At 52.5% G+C, this 23,479-nt stretch overlaps 1 protein-coding gene across 1 annotated transcript; it reads left to right on the forward strand.

The window, feature by feature from the left end:
• Positions 1 to 1,137: 1,137 nt before the first annotated feature.
• Cdx1 (caudal type homeobox 1) lies at positions 1,138 to 18,625 on the forward strand. Its single transcript, XM_048419193.3, has 3 exons — positions 1,138 to 1,696; positions 16,921 to 17,066; positions 17,550 to 18,625. Exons 1-3 carry the CDS (start codon positions 1,252 to 1,254, stop codon positions 17,763 to 17,765), a joined length of 807 nt encoding a protein of 268 aa, XP_048275150.2. The 5' UTR covers positions 1,138 to 1,251; the 3' UTR covers positions 17,766 to 18,625.
• The last annotated feature ends 4,854 nt before the right edge of the window (positions 18,626 to 23,479 follow it).

A 23,479-nucleotide genomic window follows, 5' to 3' on the forward strand; every position in this document is an offset into this window, starting at 1 on the left:
TCTGGCCTTCTTGACCCAGAGACATCTTTTCTGAATCCTTGCCCAATCCCTCAGCCATGCCCCCCACTACCAGTCTCAATGATCCCCTTTCCTGTTCAAGCAGCTGTGGGTTGTCTGCCTGTTTTCAATGGAGTAAGAAAGAACACACCACACACAGACGTTTAAAATGCCAGCGGGGCCCCACCCGTAACCAATGAGGATTCATCAAGTCAACTGTAAAAACACACTTTTTCCCAATCAGTTGGAGTGCATTGGCTATAAACTGCATTAGACAATAAATACTCAGGAATTTGTCCATGTATTTTAGAGAATCAGGCTGACATGTGTAGGGGTAAAATGACATGAAGCCTGAAATTTGTTTTAAAATGCTTTGGGAAAAAGGCAGTCGATGGGGAAAAAAAGTGACAGAAACCTGATAATTATGGAAGCTGCATAGTGGGTTCATGATAAAACTCTGCATTCGTGTATGTCTGAAGCATCTCAACCAAAAACGATAATAAGGAAAGGTAAGGAGCCAGGGAGAGCTTGTGAAGTTTCCCAAGGTGTCCCCAGAAATAGCCTACACCTTTGAGAAATCTCTCTTTGGAGCCACCAAGGGAAACACACTCAGTAGCATGCAGACAGGCTATCTGCATATGCACATTCTCCACAGCTTTCATCTGGGACCCGAGAGGTCGTGACCCCTGCCCCCCCCCCCCCAGACGCTCTCTACCTTACAGACGGAACCCTGTTTGAAGTCAGTCTTACTCTCCCCCTCACCTCTAGCTGGTGGTCACTGCTGACAGCGCCACAGGCTCCTTGTGCTGTGTGAGGCTGGCCTAGGGTCCTCCCCCACGCCCCTCGGAGCCAGTTTCTCCACCTGTAACCCAGGGTTGGTGATGGGGAGGTCCCCGCGACCACCGAAGGAGGAGTCGGAACCTGAAGCGAAGCCTGGACCCTCACCCAGGCCGCGCTCTCTGGGTCCCCAGCCCCCAGGCTCATCCACCTCCTGCTTAGGGCGGCAATTTGTCTCCTTTTGAACCCCTTCGCCCGACGGGCTTCCCCCTTTGATTCGCGGCCCCGAGGCTTCCCCCCGCTTTGAAATGCAAAGCCGCCCGGCTGGGGCCGCGGACGGCCCGCGGCTATAAAAGGCCGGGGTGGGGCGGGCGCGGCGGCGGCCGCGGGTCCAGGTGAGCAGTCGCTGGTCGTCGGGGCGGCCGGCCGGCGCGGCGGCTCCAGGGCCCAGCATGCGCGGGGGACCCTGCGGTCACCATGTACGTGGGCTATGTGCTGGACAAGGACTCCCCCATGTACCCAGGCCCCGCCAGGCCCTCCAGCCTCGGTCTGGGCCCTCCGGCCTACGCGCCCCCCGGTCCGGCGCCCGCACCCCCGCAGTACCCCGACTTCGCGGGTTACACGCACGTGGAGCCCGCGCCTGCGCCCCCTCCGACCTGGGCCGCGCCTTTCCCTGCGCCCAAAGACGACTGGGCAGCTGCCTATGGCCCAGGCCCTGCGGCCCCCGCCGCCAGCCCGGCCCCGCTGGCCTTCGGGCCCCCTCCGGACTTTAGCCCGGTGCCAGCGCCTCCCGGGCCTGGTCCTGGCCTCCTGGCGCAGTCCCTCGGCGGCCCGGGCGCACCGTCCTCGCCAGGAGCGCAGAGACGGACGCCCTACGAATGGATGCGGCGCAGCGTGGCGACCGCAGGCGGCGGTGGCAGCGGTAAGGACCCTTCTCCCGCCCTGGGCCTTCTGACCGGCTCCTGGCCCTGGCAGGTGCCGAGGCTGCCCCCTCTTTGACCTCTGTCCTGGCCTTGACTGACTTCTCAAAAGAGTGTGGTCCACTACCACCTCTGCCCTGGAGAGTCATTTTGTTTCACCCTTTCTTATCTAGGGGCTTTGCGAGCTTTGAACAACACAACTGAATCCTTCTGTATAGTCACGGGGAGACTGCTACCCCGTGAAGAGAGGACATGGGTGTGTGTTAAATGGCAAGGCCGGAATTAGAAGGCCAGACGCCAAATCTCCGCAGCAGCATTGGCAATGGTGATCTTTCTTTCTTAGCTTCTTCCACTTCTAAACCCGCCACACACACACACACACCCAAGCACCTATCGGCTGTGGGAACATGCACAGGTCACCTCTGCAGGACCAACTGGCTCCCTACTCTACAGTGAAGAGATAGGAGCCTATCCTTTGGTTGACAAGGCCCCCTTTGGTTGCATTGGTACAGGGGTCCCTACCTAACCTTCCCAGGACTCTCCCTGAACTCTTGACCCCGGGGGAGGGGCAGTAGGAGCAGTTGGGAAGGTGGCTGCTGTTTGGCTCCTTAGCCTGTGAAGCTCCTGCCCCCAGGCAGGCCTCTCTGATCCACCCTCTTCAAAGGCAGGGGATGGGGCTGGACCTGGACAAAGGCTCAGCTTAATGAGGGCCAGCCTGACCTTTCTAGGTGCCCCCCTTTGTCATGTAACTGGCTTTGCTTTAGCTCAATAGTGACTCCTGTTGGCAGGAAAATGTACAGGATACCTCATTGTCCAGATTGTGTTTGGCCTGTCCTGACAAAGGCCACCTGGCCTTGAGGGCGGGAAGCTGGCCTGCCTACTCTTTGATGTTCAGCCCCTCCTTCCCTTCCCCCAGCTGGGAGCCAGCCCGGAACTTCCTCCACCTCCTCCCCATTCCCTCCATTTTTCCCACACACCCATGGACTCCCCTGGGCAGCTGCGGGGAGGGTTTGATCAGTAGCTCCTTAGTAGTCCAAGGGTCACAGAAGCTCCTCTCTGACTTCAGGGGTGTCTGAGGGGCAAGGCTGGACCACTCACTTCTGGGCCTTGAGTAATAGCAGCGGACATCATGGAACTCTTCCATGAGATCCTGCTATGGGTGCTGTCCTCCCCTGTTTGGAAGATGGAGACTCTATGGTACAATGATGGTAAACACTGGCCCAAGGCCCCAGCCGGGGACCAAACACCTTACCTGTGCCCTAATCCTCTGTCCAACCAATTCCCTGGATGGCTCACCTTTTCTGGCCAATGAAACAAGGAACAGGGGAAAGTTACATTGGCGACTTCTACCCTGTTTAAAGCTGCAAAAAAAGAGTCTTGAAAAAGCTGATGGAGAAGTCAATGGTTTCTCCTTTGGTAGATGTTGTGGGCTCTGTGTGTATGTGTGTGTGTGTGTGTGTGTGTGTAGGCCCCCTGAAGTCTTGTCCGTGAAAAGCATGGGGGACGAGCTTCTCATTGAGTGATAGGGGAGGACGACCCCCCCCCCAGCACCCTGTGGTCTGCTATGGAAGTCTAGGAAGGCAGGCACAATTTCTAATCTCCTACTAGCCACTTCCTGTGGGTCAGGTGGCTCTGGAGAGATGAGGAGGTTCTCCTCTGGTAGAGCCTTGGAGAATGGCCGTCGTTGTGCGGCAGTGTGAGCAGGAAGGTGTGGGCAAGTGGGGTAGGAAAGGAGTGGAGTCTGCCAACTTGGGTGACATCTGAGGTCCCACCAACCTCATTTACCATTGGGCATGAACTTCCAGCCCAGTTCTACTCTCAGGCACCCGTCACTTCTAGATTGTTCCCTGCATGCAGATAGGGCTGTGGCTATCCAGTGGCAAAAGTGTTTTCCTCTTAGCTCTGAGAGTGGAGGGCAGGACTTCAGGTTTGGATCCCAGGAGGCTTGAGGAAGACTTCTCAGGAACCAGACATTTGGCTGAGGATGCAAGAGGCTGGCCTTCTAATCTGCTCTAGCCATGGGCTTCTCTCTAATGCTCCAGTAGGACTGGGTGGAAGCTGGGGAAGGGGGGTCTAAGCCCCCCCCCCACCCCGGGAAAACCCCTTCCCCTCCCCATCTTCTGCTCAGTTTTTCCTCCGCAGCACTGAAGGCACAGGTTTCCAGAGGGGACTCTTGTGCAGTGCCGTTGTCTGGGACAGCTAAGGGAAGTTCCCTGTGTGCCCCCCCCAATCCAGTGCCCAGTGACACAGTCTTCAGCTTTCCTCCCTTCTCTCTGAGCTCCTGATATTCTAGAATGTCTGCTTTGGACAACTAAAGAGCAGATACGCTGACGAGGAAAGTGAGGTCCCGAGGCTATAAGGAATGTTCCAGATGCAGATGAGTCCATTTAAATTTTTTTGTGTGGTTTCCCATCCTGGTTTAGGATGAACAGCGCTCTCCTTCCTCAGGTCTAGGAGACTCTATAACTCCCCGCTCTGGACCTCACCTTGGCCACTAGGCTCCAGGACCCAGCCCACTTTGAACTCCTTGGCCCACCAAGTCTTCTTCAGGTCTTATGTACAGGTTCTTTTCTCTTCCCTCTGACTCTTTGCCTGCCTGGCTCCTTCTCACCTTTAGTCCATAGCTGAATGAGAGGCCCTTTGTGATTCCCAGATTAGATTCCCCACCTCCACTCCTTTGATGACTTCTGCTGGGTGTCTTTTAGAACAGCGACAAATTCCAACTTATTCTCCTACATGTTATCTGTTCCCAAAAGCTCCAGGGCCACGTCTGTCTGACCCAAACTGCCTGGGGGCACCAGCTCCGTGCCTAGCATCTATATGTGCTCAATGCATTCCATTAGATGGATAAACCAGGAAAATGAAGGGGCGGGAGACGCCTCAGGAGACCAAAGAGGAGAAGAGTTCAACTTCCACAGTTTCTGGGGTCCCTCCCTGGGGGATGGACCCATGACGGTCCAGGCAGCATTTCAGGATAGTGGTTTGAAGCTTGGCTGTCTTCCCCATACTTGATCAGTGCTCCTGACTCTAAGCAATAGAAGTAGCCAGGGCCAGATTGTGATTTGATTTGGTTTTATTCTAAGAAAGGGTGCCAGACAGAGGAGTAGGGCCTGGGGTGGGCTTCAGTTAGGCTGCACTACATGAACAAGTGTTAGCTGCCACTCCTGAGGCCAGGGTGCAGATAATTACGAGGGGTTCCGTTGTCTATCTGGCCACATGTGTTTAAAATATGAGTCTTGGCCCAACGCTGGTGGTGCACGCCTTTAATCCCAGCACTCGGGTGGCAGAGGCAGGCGGATCTCTGTGAGTTTGAGGCCAGTCTGGTCTACAAGAGCTAGTTCCAGGACAGGCACTAAAGCTACACAGAGAAAACCCTGTCTCAAAATACAAAACAAAAAATTATGAGCCTTTCTGTCAGGAGGTTATAATTGTCCTTCACCAGAGGCCCTGTCTGATCCCTCGTGGCTGAACACCGATTCACAGGCCTGGAAGATGTCTGCCCAGATGATGGGGTTATTGTAACGGGTTTGCATCCTGTCTAACCCCTCAGCTCCAGATGTGGAAAATGAGGCACGCGAAAGAATGAACACAACCCTCCACACCATCCCTTACTTCATAGCCATAGCCACTAACCTGGACTCTCATGACCTCTGCCCATTTTCTAAAGCACTGCCAGACCTCCCTTATTAGGGCAGGCACATGACTGCCCCTGGACCCTCACTTCTGGGTGCCCTGATTCTGAGGCATCTAGAGTCCTGTGGAAAACTGATCAGCGTTGACACTCTCTTGGAAGTTTGTTTAGAGCCCAGGGACTTATTAGAATGTGAAGCCTGGGAGACTTACCTCTGGGGTTGCTTTTTGTGTAGCTAGAGGCTCATTAGCTTGGATTGTTTCTTTTTTCTTCCTTCCTTTCTTTTGAATTTTATTTATTAGCATGGGGAGTTGCATGCTCACAACACATGTGGATTCCAGAAGACAGCTGTGGAGTCAGTCCTCTCCTTCCCCCTTTCCATAGGCTCTAGGACTCAAACTCGGGTTGTCAGGCTTGAGTAGCAGGTGCTTTTTGCCTCTGAGCCATTCCACCGGCCCCGGGCTTGGATGATTTCTGGAAGCCACGGTGTTTGTAAAGCACAGCCCAGCATTGGACGGGTCACTGGTGCTCGGTGCCACTTCTTGGCAGGTTGTACAGCAGGCCTAAACCTCACAATTTCTGCCTCTACATCTTGGGCCCTTCTTCTGCTCTGCCCTCTCTACTGCATCTTCACCAGTTCAAATACTGTGCCTTCTCCAAGGCCACCTCCTCCAGGAAACCTTGATCCTCCCCACTCCAGTGCAGCACTTGGAGTGAAATACGGTTATAGCCTACTCACAGCCTCCTGTTTTAGCCATCTCTATCACTCTCTGCTTCTAACAAGTTGCTTATTCCTGCCAATTGCCATCTATAGTCCCATCAAGGACTAGTTCTAATCAACCCTCTCCTGCCCAGGCTGGCACATAGTAGGGGTTCATCATGTAGTCACTATGCAAAGAGCTCCTCTTGGGTCGCTTCACTTAGATCTTATAACTACCCCAAGAGACAAAAGGGTCTATTATTGGACACGTTTTACAGATAAAATTGAAGAGGCTTTGAGAAGTCATGTGGCCTACCCAAGCTCACACAGCTAGGGTATGGTGGCATATGGTTCTAGCCAGGATCCACAGCCTGCCAAGGGTCTGTCAAGTAAAGCAACATTCTCCAGCCCACGATCTCTCCTCTGCTGCATGCTTCCCAGCCAGTGCCCACCCAGGTGAGGAGAAAGAGGCCAGCCGGGAGGAGCTGGGTGTGAGGTAGGTGGGAAGGAGAGGGAGAGAGAGAAGGAAGACTGTGTCTTTAAAGCTGGCTTTCCCTGCAGCAGAAGCTGCACCTGACACCTCGGCTCTCAGATGTAGCTGGGAATGACCTAGTTAGAAAGTGGCAGGAGATTTTTGTGTTGTGGAATGTGTCCCCTTCCCCCAGCAGATCTTGTGTTTAGAGCCTCCGGAGTTGTTCTGACATCCAGACAGCTTTATTAGCGGCAGCTTTTGTGAAGGAAGTCCTCTTCCTGGACAGGCCTCACAGGACGAACCACCATAACATCTGGAGTCAGGGTCATTGCTATATCTTGCTATCTTTCCCCTCTGTCTTCCTCAGCATCCTCGTTTGCGTGAGCAGAGAGGAGAAGTCTGAGGTTGCCCCTTCATGCTTGACATCCTCATATTTGCCTGGGCTCTGGAAATCAGACCCAGACCTCACAACCAGAGGTTCTGTTAGTCCGCCAGCTGCAGCTTCCGCCTTCATCCCCTTCATTTCTCCCTCCCTTCATCCCTCCCCAAAGGCAGGCAAAAGTTTTTTCTTCTGTGCTGAAGATTCTGTTGGCTGATGGGGGACTATGGCTGGACAAAGGTGGGGTATTACTCGATTCCCCACTGGTCCTCATCAGAGGGTCTTTCATCGGCAGTTTTCTCTCTCTGGAATACTGTTCCTCATTTGTAACATGGAAGCTTCCTTCTCAACCTTCAGGTTTTGGCCTATATGCTATCCCTCTAAGAGACTTCCCCAAGGCTAAGTAAAGGGGTCTACCCTCCAACCAACTTAGCCCAGCCCTCATCTCCTTATTCCTGGTCCTCCACACTCCTGTTCATACTTGGTAGTCACTTAATTGGCATGCTTGCTTTCTGCTTGCCTGCCACAGGATCAGGGATCAGATTAGTGCTGAGCACCTAACATAGGGTGAAATGGGCTGGCATCTCCCACGCATTCAGCATGTGTGCTTAGCCCCTCTTCAAATGCGGTATTACTGACCCTAGAATGGTGAACTTCTCCAATGGCATTGAGGCTGAACAAAGATGAGGACACAGTAGCCACAGGCAGACAGGGCTGCTTTGGAGGCTTGAGCCATCAGCAGAAGGGATGGACTGTGGGTCCTTGCAGAATAACTTTGGAAGGATGAGAATGGGTGTCAGGAGCTGCGGCTAGTGTAAACTCCGTGTAGTTAGGTGAGTTAGGCAGCTTGGCTCCTGGTCCCTGGTTGGCAGAGAACCAGCAGTGGTGGGTGTCTCCCAGAACTTCCTGTCACTGTGGAAATGCACAGATCTGGACTCTCCAGCACCAGCCAACAGGACATACAGCAGTTGGGCACTTGGAATCTGGTTAACGCAACAAAGAAAGCAAAAACAAAATGGCTCTAGTGGTTTTCCCGGGGAAACCACCAGCCCATGGCCAATAGGTGATGACTTTCAGGGCTGTCTAGCTCTAAACTTTTAAATTATTCTATCATTTTATGTGTATGAATGCTTTGCCTGTGGTTATGTCTCTACCCATGTTTGTGCCTGCTGTGCCTATGGAGACCAGGAGAGGGCATCAGATTCCCTGGAACTAGAATTACAAATGGCTCTGACTCACCATGTGGGTGCTGAGAATCGAACCCAGCCCTCTGGAAGAGTAACCAGTGCTCTCAACCTCTGAGCCACCTCTTTAGCCCAAGACTCTACAGTCCTTTTGGCTGCCTCCCCAAACAGGCCTGGTTGTGGGCTTCGAGGAAGATAACGGTGGTCAACGACACACAGGTGGCTCCAGAGCCACAGGGCCTAGCTGTGATCGATGACTCTGGCCAGGAAAAGGGGTGGTTCAGGGGAGCCTTTACCTAGGTTACTGATTTCCTCACGACATTTCCTCAGACCTGGCTGTGCACAACCCAACCCTGCCAACCTTATCCTTCCTCCAGGCCTTGAGTGACGAACCTTAATGTTTTAGTCTGTAGTTGCCCCTGAGCCTCAGGATTGAATAGTGGTCTCAGCAGGAGATCCCATGACTTCAGAATGGCCGCCATCATCCTGAGGATGGGGCAGGGCTGCTGCTTCTGCAGCAGAGACCCTGCCACAGGTAACACAGATCAAACAGGCCAAAATTGAGACGGCTTGGCAACTGATGACCTAATCCGCTCTCCACACTCCAGGGTGTTCTTTGACATGTAACTTCCCATCAGGCAACATTCCTCCTGCTCCCAAGGGAGCTCTCCAGCATCTGCTTCTGCAAATAGCTCAGTTCTGCTTTTTGGTTCCGTAAAAAGTCCTTTGCCCTTACAAACTGTTTTCACATCCATTTTGTGTGCTAGGCAGGGAGGGGACCCAGGAAATCTCTGGTCGTTCCACTAATGATATAGACTGAGCCACTTTCCAGCTCTCTGCCTTGGTGCTAGGCTTAGACCTTTAAGAGTGTACACGGCAGGGACGCTCACACCCTGTCGCTCCTTAGCATCCCTCTGCTCCTATGTGAGAGTTATTTGTGTGCTCAGCATCCTTGGAGTTCTCTCTTCTCACACATCTGTACAAAAGATGCTCACCTGTTCTTACCTCTTTTTACAGGACACAACACTGTTCAGCTCTTTCTCACTAGATGGGGGTGTGGAAGCACAGAGTGAAGAAGGGGGTCCTACCAAGACTCAGGGGCAGTGCTGGCACAAATCGCCTATGCCAAAACCTGTTCTTTGGCACGCTCCCTTAGTCTCTACAGGGCCTAAGAAAGGTGTTAGCCAAGGGTGCCCAGATGCCAGTGTTGGCAGGGAAGCTGGTCCTCCAAATGCCTTTAAACCCATTCTTTCTTTGCTTCTTTTTATTCCTTGCCTCTGCAACTTCCTTATCACATGACCTGATGACCTTTCTGGGCCTGTTCTGTCATCTCCATCTTGAAGTGGGATCCAATGTCTTCCTCTCCCACCTTCTCTGTATCCCCCAGCAGGCACCACAGACACAGATGGGCAGGCCATTGCCCCCTGCTCTATTAGACTGTAGGGTGTGTGGGTGTGCTCTCCCTATGCATGTACCGGGGAGTGGGTGAGCAGTGAGTCCCTGCTAGTGAGTTGTCCAGAACTTAAGCATAGAAAACCTGTAGTCTGGGGTTGTAGTTCAGTGGAAGAGTACATACCTAGCCTACATGAAGTTTTGTGTTCCATACCTTGGGGCTGACACCCATCTTCATTAGGAGAGATAGAGACCCACAGATGAGGGGCTTGTTTAAGAACACACTTCAGCTGGAGCTCATTAAAGGTGAGAGGGATGTGGTGTAGCTCAGAGGCAGAGCTGGTGTAATGGTAGGGAGGTGGAGACCTAGACCTGAGTAGAGCCCAACAATATCTTTTTAAACAAACTCCCATACACACATGTGTTTGCCTGTGTGTGAGTGTGTGTACATGCTGGGTGTGGGTGACATCTTAATGTACAGCCAGTCGAGGTGCTCCTCCCCCAGTGAGAGCTCACAGAGGGCCTGGGGCTGGATTTGAGGTCCTTGTCTTGAAAGTTGGCCCTAGGAGCCACAAACACAGAAGCAAATCTGACCCAGGGACCATGTGATTCTTCTGGGAGTCACTCTGTCTTGGAGCAGAGTCCAGGCTCCTCTTGTCTGTCCTGGGCTGGATGAGGGCCCCGACACAGGCCACCACAACTCTATCCCTGTCTTCCAGCTGGGCAGGCCTGGTGTCTAGACTCTGAAACTGGGAAATCAGCCTTAGAGTTCTTTCAGCAATAATAACAAACACGGTCTAAGAATCAACAAACATTAGAGCCTCCAGCTTCCAAGTTGGAAGGGACCTGACAGATACAGCATACCGCTAGACACAGCCCCATTTCCTGGCATTCCTACAGGGGGGGGCTACCCCACCAGTATTGGGAAAGAGTGGGTTCCCTCTCTTCCTCTGTGTACCTGCTACATGCCAGGTATTACACAAAGAGCGCTACTCATCCCACGTGAAACCCTGTATGTCTCAAACCTGGAAAGGATTGTGGAAAACCATGCACTGTGTGATGGGTTCTAGTGTTTCGTTTTGTTTTGTTCTTGTCTGTTTTGAGACAGGGTTTGTCTGTGTAGCCCTGGCTGGCCTAGAACACACTCCGTAGACCATGCTGACCTTGAACCCAGAGATTCACCTGCCTCTGCCTGCCAAGTGCTGAGCTTAAAGGCAGGCATTACCATGCCTGGCTCTAGTGTGTAAATGGAGCCTGTACCTTTGTTTCCCTGGCTGCCCAGACAAATTTCTAAGTACAAATATACATGAATTTTTTTTTTGCAAGACAGGGTTTCTTTGTGTAGCTTTGGAGTCTGTCCTGGAATTTGTTCTGTAGACCATGCTGGCCTCAAACTCACAGAGATCTTCCCACCTCTGCCTCCCGAGTGCTGGAATTAAAGGCGTGCACACCATCACCCCCTGGCTAGACCTGGCTTTGAAAACAGGTGCAATTACATTTATTTGGGCCCTGTGGGTCCCAGGAATGGAATTCAGGCCATCAGGCATGGCAGTAAACACCTTACCTGAACCATCTCCCCAGGCCTGGATAGTCTTGAGCCCCATTGTTTGGTATATAAGCCTCACTGAGCCCATCTCTTGTATGTAAAAATGGGATACATAGGCAGGCATGGTAACACATGCCTTTAAGCCCAGCACTCAGGAGACACAGGCAGGCAGATCTCTGAGTTCGAGGCCAGCCTGGTCTACAAAGCAAGTTCCAAGACAGCCAGGACTGAACAGAGAAACGTTTCAGAAAACAAACAAACAAACTACATTACACCACCCCACGGGTTGTTGAGGCACAAATACAAAGTGTTTGGTCCATGGCTATGGTGGCTGCCTTAATGGTTATCTCCATATTGAAGATATGGGGCTTAGAGAGGTAGGGAGATGATCCTTAGCCACCCTGGCACGTAGGCCACCTGCACATCCCTAGTGGCCCTGCTTGTTCAAACAACCACATACCACGGACACCTGGAGAGCTAGCCAAGTACCAAACCCCAGGCACCAGTGTCAGCCCCACCCACTGCAAATTTGGGGACCAGGATTTTCTGGACAGCTCACCAGGAATCCTGAGGTTAAGGGGCAGTCACTGGGAGTCGTCTGCCTGAGGCTTCCCTGGACCTTTAGCTGCACATGCTTTAGAGATGTGGAGGTCCATTCATGCCTCTCATGGCAGCCTGTTTTACGGGAATGAGCCATTCTCTGAATGACAGAACCAGAGCAGAGGGTGAACCTTCACCGTTTAGGTGAGTGAGCCAAGGCTCTTCCCACCGTGCTCAGCCCTGAAAACCTGCACCCTCTCCCCTTTCCCATTCTCGCTGGCATTTTGCCCAGAAATTGCTCCTTCAGTGTCTGGGCGTGTCTGGCCCCTCATCAGACACCTGCTGCCGGAACCTGGACTTCCCCTTAGGCCCAGTGTCCCAGGGGCCTGTAAATCATTCACCTTGCCACCCCTTGCTCTGTTCCTCTCATGCACCACCTTGCCCTTCCTCTTTGAGTTCCAGGGGGCACAGGTGCTCACAAAAGGAAGGATGCCGGCTTGAGTTCTGTCCAGAGCTGCAGCTGGAACCCAGGGCTCCTGATTGTCACTGAAAATACAGTTTCCCAGGATGGGGAAGGGGCTCTCAAGGCCCCACCCCTGGCCAAGGAGCTTTTGGCACTGGATGGCTACAGGGGAAAGGAGAGTCATTTTTCTTTGGCGTGGCCACTGGTAGGTGGCCCATGCTCCAGCAGATAGCCCCACCTTCATGCGCTTACAAACAGCACTAAGTGGATTCTGGGTTAGAGGGGAAGGAAGATGAAGAGGGCGGGAGGGGGTAGCAGATGAAGTTGGGAAGGAGAAGGCGCCTCCTAGGGGAGCTACAGGAAGGCATAGTGGTGGATAAGATCAAAATCCATTATATACATGTGTGAAATTCTCAAAGAATAAAGCCAGGCAGTGGAGGCACACGCCTTTAATCCTACCACTCAGGAGGCAGAGGCGGGCAAATCTCTGCGTGTTCAAGGCCAGCCTGGTCTACAAGAGCTAGTTCCAGGACAGGCTCCAAAGCTACAGAGAAACCCTGTCTCGAAAAAACAAAACAAAACAAAAAAAAGAATAAATAAAACTACTTAAAAATAGAGTTGAGGGGCTGGGAGTGTAGCTCCCTAGAGTGCTTGCTGTCTTAGCGTGCACAAGACCCTGGGTTCGTTCTCAGGACGTATAAACCAGGTGCTGTGGCACACCTGTAATCCAGGTACTTGGAGATGGGGACAGGAGGACCAGACATCTAAAGTTATCCTCAGCTGCATAGTGGTCCAAGGCTAGCTCGAGACCCTATCTTTAAAGTAAATACATAAAATAAAAATAAAATATAAAACCAGGTCTGGTGAAGCAGGCCTGTATCCCCACTCACAATAGGCCGAGATAAGGGAGTTTATAACTTCAAAAATTGCTTGGGCTACAAAGTGAATTCTGGGTTCACCTAGGAAACTCTATCTCAAAGTTTAAAAAGCTCAAAAAGGACTGGGGGGATATATCCTCATGGTCAGATGCTTGTCTACTGCGGATGAGACCCTGAAGTCAACCTCCACTGACGTGCACACACACACACACACACACACACACACACACACACACACAAAAACACACAAACACACAAACCCATAGATAATGCAATGGATCCAATCACAGTGAAACTTGAAGCCTCTAAAATCACTCTTGTCCCTATGTCTCTCCACCTCCAGCCGCCTTCCTGAAGGAGGTAGCTCCTGTTGTTGGCTTCTTGTACATATTTTTAGGAAAAAAAATTACTAAACGTACTATAAAATGGTATGCTACCTAAAGTTCACAAATGTCTAATTTCTATGTATTTGTGTGTGTGACTGTGTGTGTGTGTGTTCACAAACAGCTGTGTTCACCTGTACCTTTGGGTATCTGTCTCCTAGTGCCCTCCACCTTAGTTTCTGAGACAGGGTTGCTCACTGAAGCCAGAGCTGACCATTTCAGCTAGACTGACTGGCCAGGGAGCCCCAGGGATTCACTTGTCTCCACCCTCCACCCCCAGAAGAGGGATTACAGGTGAGGGACCACCATAACTGACTTTTACATGGGTTCTGGGGATCTGAACTCAGGTCCCATACCTGTGTAGCTATCAGTTTCCCCACTGAGGCGTCTCCCCAGGCTGGTAGCAGGCTGTTCTAGTAACCTGCGTCTTGCGCCCTCATACATGTCTAGTTGCTCAGTGCTCCTCTCCGTGGGGGCTCACCAGCTCCCTGATCTTAGGCATGGGTATTGTGTTTAGTCTTGTGCTATTAGCAACAATCACTGCCATGGGCAGTTCTCTGTGAGGTCGTTTCCTGGGAGTAGAGCTTATGGCCAAGGCTCTGTGCATGTAAAATCAGGCTACGTGATGCTTAGCTGGCTCCTAGGAGGGTGCTCCAGCTAGTGCTCACTCTGGACAATAGATCGGAGTCCCTGGTTTCTGGGCCCTACAGGGGATCGAACATTTTGCTCATGGTTGAATGTTTTCTTAGCAATCAATCTGTGCGCTTTAAGCAGCTGGGCTAGATAGAAGCTGGCCAGTAGGTTCCTAATTCTATCAACTCCTCTCCAGGGCTATGGACTAGGGCTCCACTGACCCCGGTGGGGGCAGAGGTGCTGCAGTGAAGCCAACACCCTAATCTGGAGATCTTGGTTCCTGTTATTACCAGGCTGACGGCCTCAGAGAGAGTAGTTTCTGTGCCCTGCTCCCAGCTGTAAATGACTGTTGTGGGTCCCTACTGTTCAGCACAAGGGGACAGAGGCAGGGAGCCGGGAGAGACAGAGAGAGGGCGAGCAAGCTAGGTACTAAAAGAGCAGCTGCCTTCATGACTGAGCTCTTGCAAGCAAAGCCCCCTCTGCTGCTCAGCTTATCCTTTGGGAGACCATGAGGAGTCTTCCTGGCACCCAGCCTGAGGCCATGAATCCCAGCCAGCCCAGACTTTCTGGTCTACTGTTGCTATGCATGATCTGACCCTTTATTCCAGGGAGTGGACATAGAGGCGTGGTCTGCTCTGTAGCTTCTATTGCCTACACAGGACATTGGGCAGCTCAGTGGTACCTAAAAATGGTGAGATGGGGAGCTATGCATTGGGGGCAACTCTAGGCTGAGGGCCTGGCATTGGCACATGTGTGCCCGCTTGTCCTCTTGTGGCCCTGATTCTGCAGGGAGGTTGGACTAGATCTAGCAGGAGTACCCAACCGTTTGACATTATTCCATTCCGTAGTAATCTAAGGATGTGTAGGGCAGCGTCCATCGCTGTCGTGGGACACTTGGGGCCCACAGCTGCAATTGGACACTCCTGGAAGAACTCACCAGCCTCTTATTTAGACCTCCAGCAGCCTCATGACTTCTTAAACCATGGTCTCTTCATCTGAATCTGGCAGGGGACCAAAATCCCAGGACTCCTTCTGACACTAGCTAGTGACCCCAGTAGTGGGCTGTGGGTTCAGAGCCCAGCTAAGCTGTGGTGGTAGCAGCCTCAGGCAGAGCTGTTTCTGAGCCAAGAGTGACTTTTCTAGGTCAAGGAGGAGCCTCATCTGAAGCCAAGGCCTTAGCAGCCTCTCCCTCAGCCCCTCCTCTCACCATGCCTGGCATGGGCTATGTCTCTGTTGTCAGGTGGTACTGTGAGCTTGGTACATGTGGAAGTGGCCAGTGTGGCTCTGCCACTCTGGCAGAAAACCCAGGGAGAAGCTGCCTAGGAACAGCTGTTGTCTCCCATTCACTTGGCTGGAGAAGAGCCCAAGTCTGTCCTGCCAAGTCGTGTGGGATGGATGGGTGGAGGTGGGCCAGATGTAGGTCTTTAGTGCAGGGGCATAGGGGGACAGGCATAGCCAAGGCACAGAGTGGGGAGGCAAAGGCCAGGCTGTTTGTGGGTGTGTGGGTGGCAGGGAGGTCCAGGGTTATCCCAGGATCGGTCGTGCCCTGGTGTGTGCATGCCCGCTGTCGGTGTGCACCTTCTAGTTCAGCCATGTGTTCAGGTTCTTACAGAGAAAGCTGGTGTTCATCCAGGCCCCATACAGTAATATTCTCCGCAGACAGCCTTCCACACTCAGCTCCAAAGGCAGCCCTGATATTAATAACCTCAGGCAACCCTTAAGTCCAGCTCCTGGCCCAGGCTGCACTATCTGGAAACCAAGCCTCCACCCTCTTTTCCTGAGACATGGCAGTCCTTCCTGCACCTCCTCCTTATTCCTGACCCTAATCTCCTCTCCACACAGCAGCCAGAAAAACATGAAAGCCTGCAGCGGACGGCATGTCCTCTCTGCTTAGAACTTTGCAGTGGCTCCCATTCCAGGCAGAGTAAAACCTAAGCCCTTTCCCTTGACATCTGCCCCATCCCCTCTGCGCCTCGCACCCTTGTCCCGCCAGCTTCCTCACTCATCCTCAGACATGCCCCCACCTCAAGGCCTCTGCATTCTCTTTCGCTCCACCGGATTCTGTTTCTCTAGATAGCCCGCTCGCTCTTTCTCTCTCGGTTCAGCTTCAAGAGCCATGGTATTGAATGTTTGACTTTTTCTTTTCTTTTCTTTTTTGAAACAGGGGTCCCACTGTGTTACCCAGGCTGGTCTTGAACCACTGGGTTCAAGTGACCCAACCGAGTTGCTGGGACTATAGGTGGCACTGCCACCTTCCTCAGCCAGCACCACTCTGTTTGAAATTCCCACAGCTTCCCACCACCAAATTCTTAGGCTCCCTGTCTTCTTTTTTTCCCTCAAAATAATTGCCAGTGAACAATGCCAATGTTTTCCATTTTTATTTACTTTTTGTCTGCCTCCTTCCCCTAGCATCCAAGCAGGGACTTCTCATTTTTTTTCCCTGCCCACCGCAGTGTGTGGCTTGAGGCAGGGACTTGGTTTGTCTAGTGGAAGGAGCTGAGTCATTGCTCTGTGCCTGGACATGGGAGGGAGTGTGGACAGCTCGGGTAGATCAGCCCCTGGCCCCTGGTGCAACCCTAGAGCCAGGCCTGGTGTCCTGAATGTCCTGGGTACCCAACAGACCCTGGGGTCCACCAACAGCCCCTGGCCTTTCAGTCTTTGGGTTAGCACTCAGTAGAACTGGGGAACCCCCCAAGCTAGGGTACTTCTGAGTCCTGTTTATCCTTCACCATGGTGACTTCCCTGCACAGGGCGGGTGGGGGAGCATCTGGCAACCCCCTTAGCCCCAGTCTACCCTCACCAGTCAGGTGCCCCCTTTATAACACTGCTGTTCAGACTCACACCATGGGGACCCTTGAGTCAAAACCATCTGGAGAGTTTGTTCCCACAGCACTGAGCCCTCTGAGTAAACAGATCTGACACAGCTAGCCAAGTCTTCGCTGTCAGCTGCCTGCCTGGGGGCCTCCTGGACTTTTTGGATGCTCCATTGCACTCACCCTCCCTCACTGCCCCTTCTGCTCCCCAGGTAAGACTCGGACCAAGGACAAATACCGAGTGGTTTACACAGACCACCAGCGCCTGGAGTTGGAAAAGGAGTTCCACTACAGCCGGTACATCACCATCCGGCGCAAGTCCGAGTTGGCTGCTAACTTGGGGCTCACAGAGCGGCAGGTATGTAGGTCCTCCGCCTCAGCTCAAGGAACAGGGCCCAGAGTCGGGCTTTCAGGATGTCATGAAGATACAGGGCTCACAAAAAGAGGACAGAGAGATTGTCTCCCCGACTTCTGGCACAGTACTACATAGTGCATGCTGCCATACTGCTAATAAAGCCCAACATTGCTACACGTGTGTATGTGTGTGCACATACATACACACACATATACACACACACAGGCTACAATGACTACAATTAGTGCTATTCAGTGCTCTTCAGACCTAGACAAAGGGTGATCACAGGACACAGGGACTCTGGAGTGGGGGCCTTGGAAGGGGAAGACTGACTGAGGTTACAGAGAACGGTGTCCAGGGCACAGGAGAATGTATATCAGTGCCTGAGGTCTGGTGGCTACAGAAGGAAGTGGACCATGAAGACCACCTACCCTGATCCAGCTCCCTCTAACCCCTGCTCCATAAAAAGTCTGTGCAATCCCACAGGTAAAAATCTGGTTCCAGAACCGCCGAGCCAAGGAGCGCAAAGTGAACAAGAAGAAACAGCAGCAGCAGCAACCACTGCCTCCCTCGCAGCTGCCTCTGCCCCTGGATGACAACCCCACACCATCAGGGCCACCCCTGGGTAGTCTATGCCCCACCAATGCTGGCCTTCTGGGTACCCCCTCCCCAGTGCCTGTCAAGGAGGAATTTCTACCCTAGACCCTTCCAGCCTGGGGCCCAGGGATCTAGGGACTCAAATGCTGGGCACCTGGCTTTGCTGGAGCCCAAGAAGCCTGTTCTGTTCTGGGTCAGCCTGTTGCTGACCTTTGGGGTCACTATGGACAAATTGCCTACCTAGGACAAGTCACTTGCCAACTCCCTGCCTCCCTTGGCTGGGTTATGTGATGAGCCTTTTGGACAAGGGCCTCTTCCAGCTCCTGTGTCCTAAGCCATGGGGTGATGGGGATCCACACTGAGAGGTCTCAGTCACCTGGAGCTATCTCAAGATCCAGAGGGCTCAACAAGCTGTCCAGACAAGACTGAGGCTCCACCTCCTCCTCCCAAGAGGTTGCTGCGTGGAGCAGACTGGCCCTGGAGAGGATGGGTCAGTGTTGAGAGAAGGGACACACATGGGTCTAGACTCACATGTGAAGTGTAAGGTTGATGTCGGTCCCACCTGTCTCCTCCTGCAACCTCACCTCCACCTGCCCTCGTACCCCACGCTCTATTCCTCCCCAGCCTGGAGGTGCTCTTAAAGCTACCAGGACTGGGCCCCAGGTAAAGGCTGGGCAATTGGTCCCTGCTCTTGAGACAGAACTTGTCCCCTCCCTAGCACCCCAGGAAGGCCTATGGATGAAAGGGAAGCCTCTCAGGGTAGACTTAGAGTCTACCACCTGCCCATGCCCACCTCCCCATAGACTGTCCATCACACTCAGGGAGGCCCCGGGCCATGGGGAATTTACAACTGGTCAGGGATTAGGGAGAGCAGAATCTCTTGAATGCAGGTTCAGAAATAAGTTTTTCCCTTTTAAACAATTTATAAAAATCATACATAGCATTAAAGGAATTTTATAAAAAGGTTTCTTCACCGTCATCCTTTCCTCATGATTGTGTTTCCTTCCCATTCTGTAGTTTCCCAACAAAGTCATCTTTAAAACATGACTGATTGCTAGGCGGTAGTGGTGCACGCCTTTAATCCCAGCTCTCAGGAGACAGAGGCAGGAGGATGTCTGTGAGTTCGAGGCCAACCTGGTCTACAGAGCAAGCTCCAGGACAGGCTCTAGAGAAACCCTGTCTCCAAAAAACAAAACAAAAAACCATGACCGATCAAACAGGACCCTGCCAAGGCAGATCTCAGGCTGAAGGAACGCCAGTCTTTAGGTGAGCGCTTTTCAGTTCAGCTATTCTTTCAACACTGTTGAAAAACATTGTGAAAAAGTTCACACTGCACTCTGCGCACCAGGCCTGGCGGGAAGGGCATAGCCCTTTCCCCAAGAGGTACCTGGCCCAGTGGGAAGAGTGCCACACGCATAGTGGTGCTAATATAAAGAGATAAGGGCCAGTCAGAACTTTGCTCTGGACACAGCAGGAACCAGTGCTGGGGGGGGGGGGAGGAATGCAGATGGGCTCCGTGTGCATCCAGAGGCCTAGGAGGCTTCCTGGGGAAGGCAGTGCTGAGCTAAGACCCTGTGTGATGGTCGGGTCCAGAAGGGTAGGAGGAACAGTGCAATGGGAACGTAGAGTGTCCTTAAGCTTCTGGGAAGGGACTCTATCCTCACCTTCTTCCCAGAGGTGGGCAGAAGTCACCTACCTAGGACCTTCTCTGCCTGGAGGGTTCTGGTGCCAGCTGCTTGCCCCTCTGTTTACTGTTCTGGGAGGTGGCTAAGTCATAAAAAGTGTGTGCAGCCTGCCTGCCTTCGCCCTTTGCTCCTGGGCCTGGGATAACAGTGCACAGGTGTTCCCAGCCCCAGCACACCAGCCTCTTCTCTCTCCTGCCATCCACTGGGGAGACAACAGGGCCTCCCTGTAGCAGTTGACATCTGAACCGCAGAAATCAGGTGGCACCAGAAGAATGGAGTGGGAAGAGACTGGTAGGGGGCTGTGAGTTTAGCTTTCAGATCCACACGACCATTGGGTAACTACTTCCCCTCTCTGGGCCCCCATTTCCTGCTCCAGTCCAGTTGTTTTGGGTATACATGGAATTTTGCAGCAAACGCTTTTCCTCAAAACCTGTTGAGCCTTTTTACTGGCCAGGCTGACCTCAGACTCACCCTATAGTCTAGCCTGGCTGTGAACAAAGATTGATCCTCATACCTCAGTCTCCAGAATGCTGGGATTACAATGATCCTCAGGCTTCAAACCCAGGAAACTGATACGAGTACCTGTGACCATCCCCGCCCCCCCTCCCCCACCAACATACAAGGGAGTTCTGGAAGCTTCATGGCTGAAGGGCCATAACCTCCCCATGGCTGACTGGAGCATCAGGTTTTGGAGTTAAGTGTGACAGTTGAGTGTAACACACTGGGTTCCAGTGTGACAGCCTCTAGGTTAGAAGACTTGGAAGCTAAGATGTGCTTAGCCTCTCTGGGTCTCCTCGTCTGTCAAAGGGAGCTAACGCAGCTATTCTTGGGACCGAGGAGTACAGACTTAGCATATGCTTTGCACCCCACTTGAGACGCTTGCGTGTCTGGCTGCAGTCCCAACCACGATAGCCCTGAGGTCAGTTGGTGTCATGAGCTGATGAGGCCCTGGCTCTAGAAGACCTCTGCCCAGCAGGCAGTGGTCACTCACGTGGAAGCTTGGAAGGTTGGATGGTGATTACCTACCCCTTGGTATTTAAACTCCATGAGGAAGAGATGTGGCCTGTATATGTTTACATGCATGCTATGGTCTTCCTCTCACCTAAAAGCATTCCATTGGAGGACTGGGGATATAGCTTAGGTGGTAGAGATGCATGAAGCCCTGGGTTCAACCCCCAGGACTGTGGGTCTGATGGCACATGCCTGTAATCCCAGCACTTGAATGGTGGAGGCAGGAAGATAAAGAATTCAAGGTCATCCTTGGCTGCGTAGGAAGTTCAAGATCAGCCTGGAGAACCTGACACCCTGTCCAGAAAAAACATAAGTTCCAGGAGAGGTTGAGGGGTGTAGCTGTGACTAAGGGAAGAACCCTCCTCAGGTTGCGTCAGACCCTGCAGCCACCCCAGAGATGGAGGTGTCCCAGCTATCCTCTAGGGACAGCAGGTGCTGTTTTGTACAGGGGAGCTGTACATGCCTTTCTGCTGGGTGACAGTCCCGAGCTGCTGCTGGGGACATAGAATCCAATAGTAGACCTGGCTTGGGCTGGTCCTCTAAGGCACGAAACTTGGTCAAGAGCGCTAGCAAATGAGACAGTTGTGAGCTTCCATATGGGTGCTGGGAATTGAACCCGGGTCCTCTGGAAGAGCAGCCAATGCTCTTAACCTCTGAGCCATCTCTCCAGCCCGGGCGCTAGCAAATGAACAGAGCACAGCAGCACTGTTTTGTATATAGTTTCCTTGGAGCCATAGAACCTGAGCTCCACACTGAGAACCCTTGTCCTGCGGAAGAACTAAGTCACTGTCAATTGCCAAAAGTATGATGTGGGCTATGAGGCCCCAGGAATGTTCCAGAGCCTCCAGGTTGGAAGCTTTGGAAGAGGTGGGTTCCAGCACCTGAGGGGTTATGCGTGCATGACAGCAGAAACTTGGAGGAGGTCTTCACTATCTGAGAAAAACAGCCTGGCCTGCGATGGGGAGACACAGACGGGCAGCCCACCAGAGCGGCCCTAGAGAGCAGTCCTGGCCGGCTGGTCAGCCGGGTTCTTCTAGAAGGGCATCCTCCTCTCTACACCAGATGGACTGGCAGTCTGGAGCCTCGTTTTTCACAGTCCCCACTCTTCGCATAGCAAAACACATGCTCTACGGTGACAAAATCCGAACGTTTAAGCAAATTAAAAATGTTTATTTATATGCACTTAAAAATATCTCCCTATATAATAAAGGAAGTACATTTCCATCTAACACTTTCCTTAAATCAGCATACATCTCCATTTCACTTCTGGCTTGTGGTGAGACCAGGAGACATGCCTGGAGAAGGAAAGGGAGGGGCGGGGATCAGAGGGCAAAGGAAGAGCATTTAAGGGGTGTTAGCATCCAAGCCCCTCAGGATGGGGGACAGGGAATAGTCAAGCATGTCTGGTCACTGAACCCTTGCTTATTGCGTGATTGCAAAGTTGGGGTTTCAGGGGCGGGGGGTAGAATGACTGATGCGGGCAGCATCTGTCAGAAAACCTTAGTGTTTTGCTTTTTTCACACCCAAGGCCAGTGACAGGAAGATGGTGACAGAGAGGTGATCAGGAAGTCTTGCCTGCATGGGCTCACATTCAGTGTTCCAGGTGTGGCTCTGCCCTACCCTAAGTGATTTTTGCCAGTCCTGCCCTCTCTGGGCCCCAGTTTCCCCATCTGGAAAGTATTGGTGCAGCCCACCTGCACCCCATGCCTTCAGTGACTATCGCCAAAGCTCAGTGGTCATCATACTTGCTCAAGGAAGGCTAAGTTTCAGTCTGGCCCCTGACTTCCAACCAGGTGCTGCTGTGCAGGGGCCAGAAAGAGGCCAGTATTCTGGGATCCAAAGTCAATGGCCTCACCCTAGCCCTTGTCCTGAGGTTCTCTGGACCTTCCAAAGGCCTGACAGTTTCCAGTAGCTAAGGGAGAGTAGGAGGAGGCGGAATCTGCATTAGTCTCCTTCCTGAGCCCCAGGCCTCTGGTCCTCCCCAGACAGGGCCAGAGTTACTCCAGGCTTATTCCCAAATCCCAGAGATTCTCTGAGGTCTTGGGCACATGATATCATTCCTCTGAGCAAGTTTCCTCATGTATAAAATTTATTCCACACATACCTGCTTTCTGGGGCTGTTGGGAAGAATTAATAATTGAATACTAGACATGAACGTCCATCATAATACAGCAGGGCTCAGGAAATGCCCTCTGCCCATCTTGGCCTCCTGAGGTTCCTAGGGGCAGAAGCAGCTGGAGGAAGCTCCTTCCTCCTAAATCAGGGAAGCCTTGACTGGTTAGACTCTAGTAGGCATAGCTCAGATGTTGGGAAAGCGAGGTGGGCCCCCCACCCAGCTCAGGAACTCTGGAGCATTCTCCTCTTCTCAAACCCCAGAGGTCAGAGCAGACCTATCCTGCCATCTCCTGAAGTCCTCCCCTGTTGGAGACAGCAAACATGGGAATGGCGAATGTCTGAAGGGGGCACCTTTAGCGGCCAGGGATTTGCCACGTCTGGTTTCTCCTAGTGCACTGATTGCTCAGATACCCCGGCTCTTATTTCCCCATCCTAGCAAGGCTCACAAGATGCCCAGGCGCCCAGAGAGCTCAGCCAGATATCTGCTGGCTGATGGACCTAGTCACAGATGAAACACGTGGCCCTGGGGCCATAGTGCTGGTAGACAGGAACTTGGTTTATCATTACATCACACGCCACCACAACATGGTGAGATCTACCTGTCCTTTTCCTCCCCCAAACCTCCCAAGTGCACTTTCATCCCACGAAGAGGAGTGGTGCTGAGGGCCGCTATGTCTACGGGAAGTCTATGAAGCCTGCCTCTGTCGTTGATGTCATACACTGTGTGGCCTGGAGTAACTAATTTACCTGTCCTTTAATTCCCTCACCTGTGAAATAGAAGAACTAAAACCGGCCTCTCTTGGTTGAGAAAACGAGATGAGGCTAGGATCATTTTAAGGTACTGAATCATTTTAAGCTACTGATAGACTACTGGAAGCAACAGTCAGTCAGTAACAAGCAGCTTTAGTTGCGAGCCTACTGTGTGGCAGCTCCATGCTGGTTGTTTTGTTTGGCCTCCCTGAGTTCCTTACAGCCTCGTAAAGTGTAAAGTAAGAAACTTAAGGTCAT

This window comes from Myodes glareolus, chromosome 13 (genome assembly GCF_982192425.1).
Source record: "Myodes glareolus chromosome 13, mMyoGla1.1, whole genome shotgun sequence".
NCBI lineage: Eukaryota > Metazoa > Chordata > Mammalia > Rodentia > Cricetidae > Myodes > Myodes glareolus.

Excerpts from the sequence above, each read along its gene's own strand:
- Cdx1 (XM_048419193.3), top strand. The coding sequence starts at position 1,252 with ATGTACGTGGGCTATGTGCTGGACAAGGACTCCCCCATGTACCCAGGC. Across the intron at positions 1,697-16,920 it reads CGCAGGCGGCGGTGGCAGCG|GTAAGACTCGGACCAAGGAC; the intron begins GTAAGGACCCTT and ends TCTGCTCCCCAG. Across the intron at positions 17,067-17,549 it reads TGGGGCTCACAGAGCGGCAG|GTAAAAATCTGGTTCCAGAA; the intron begins GTATGTAGGTCC and ends GCAATCCCACAG.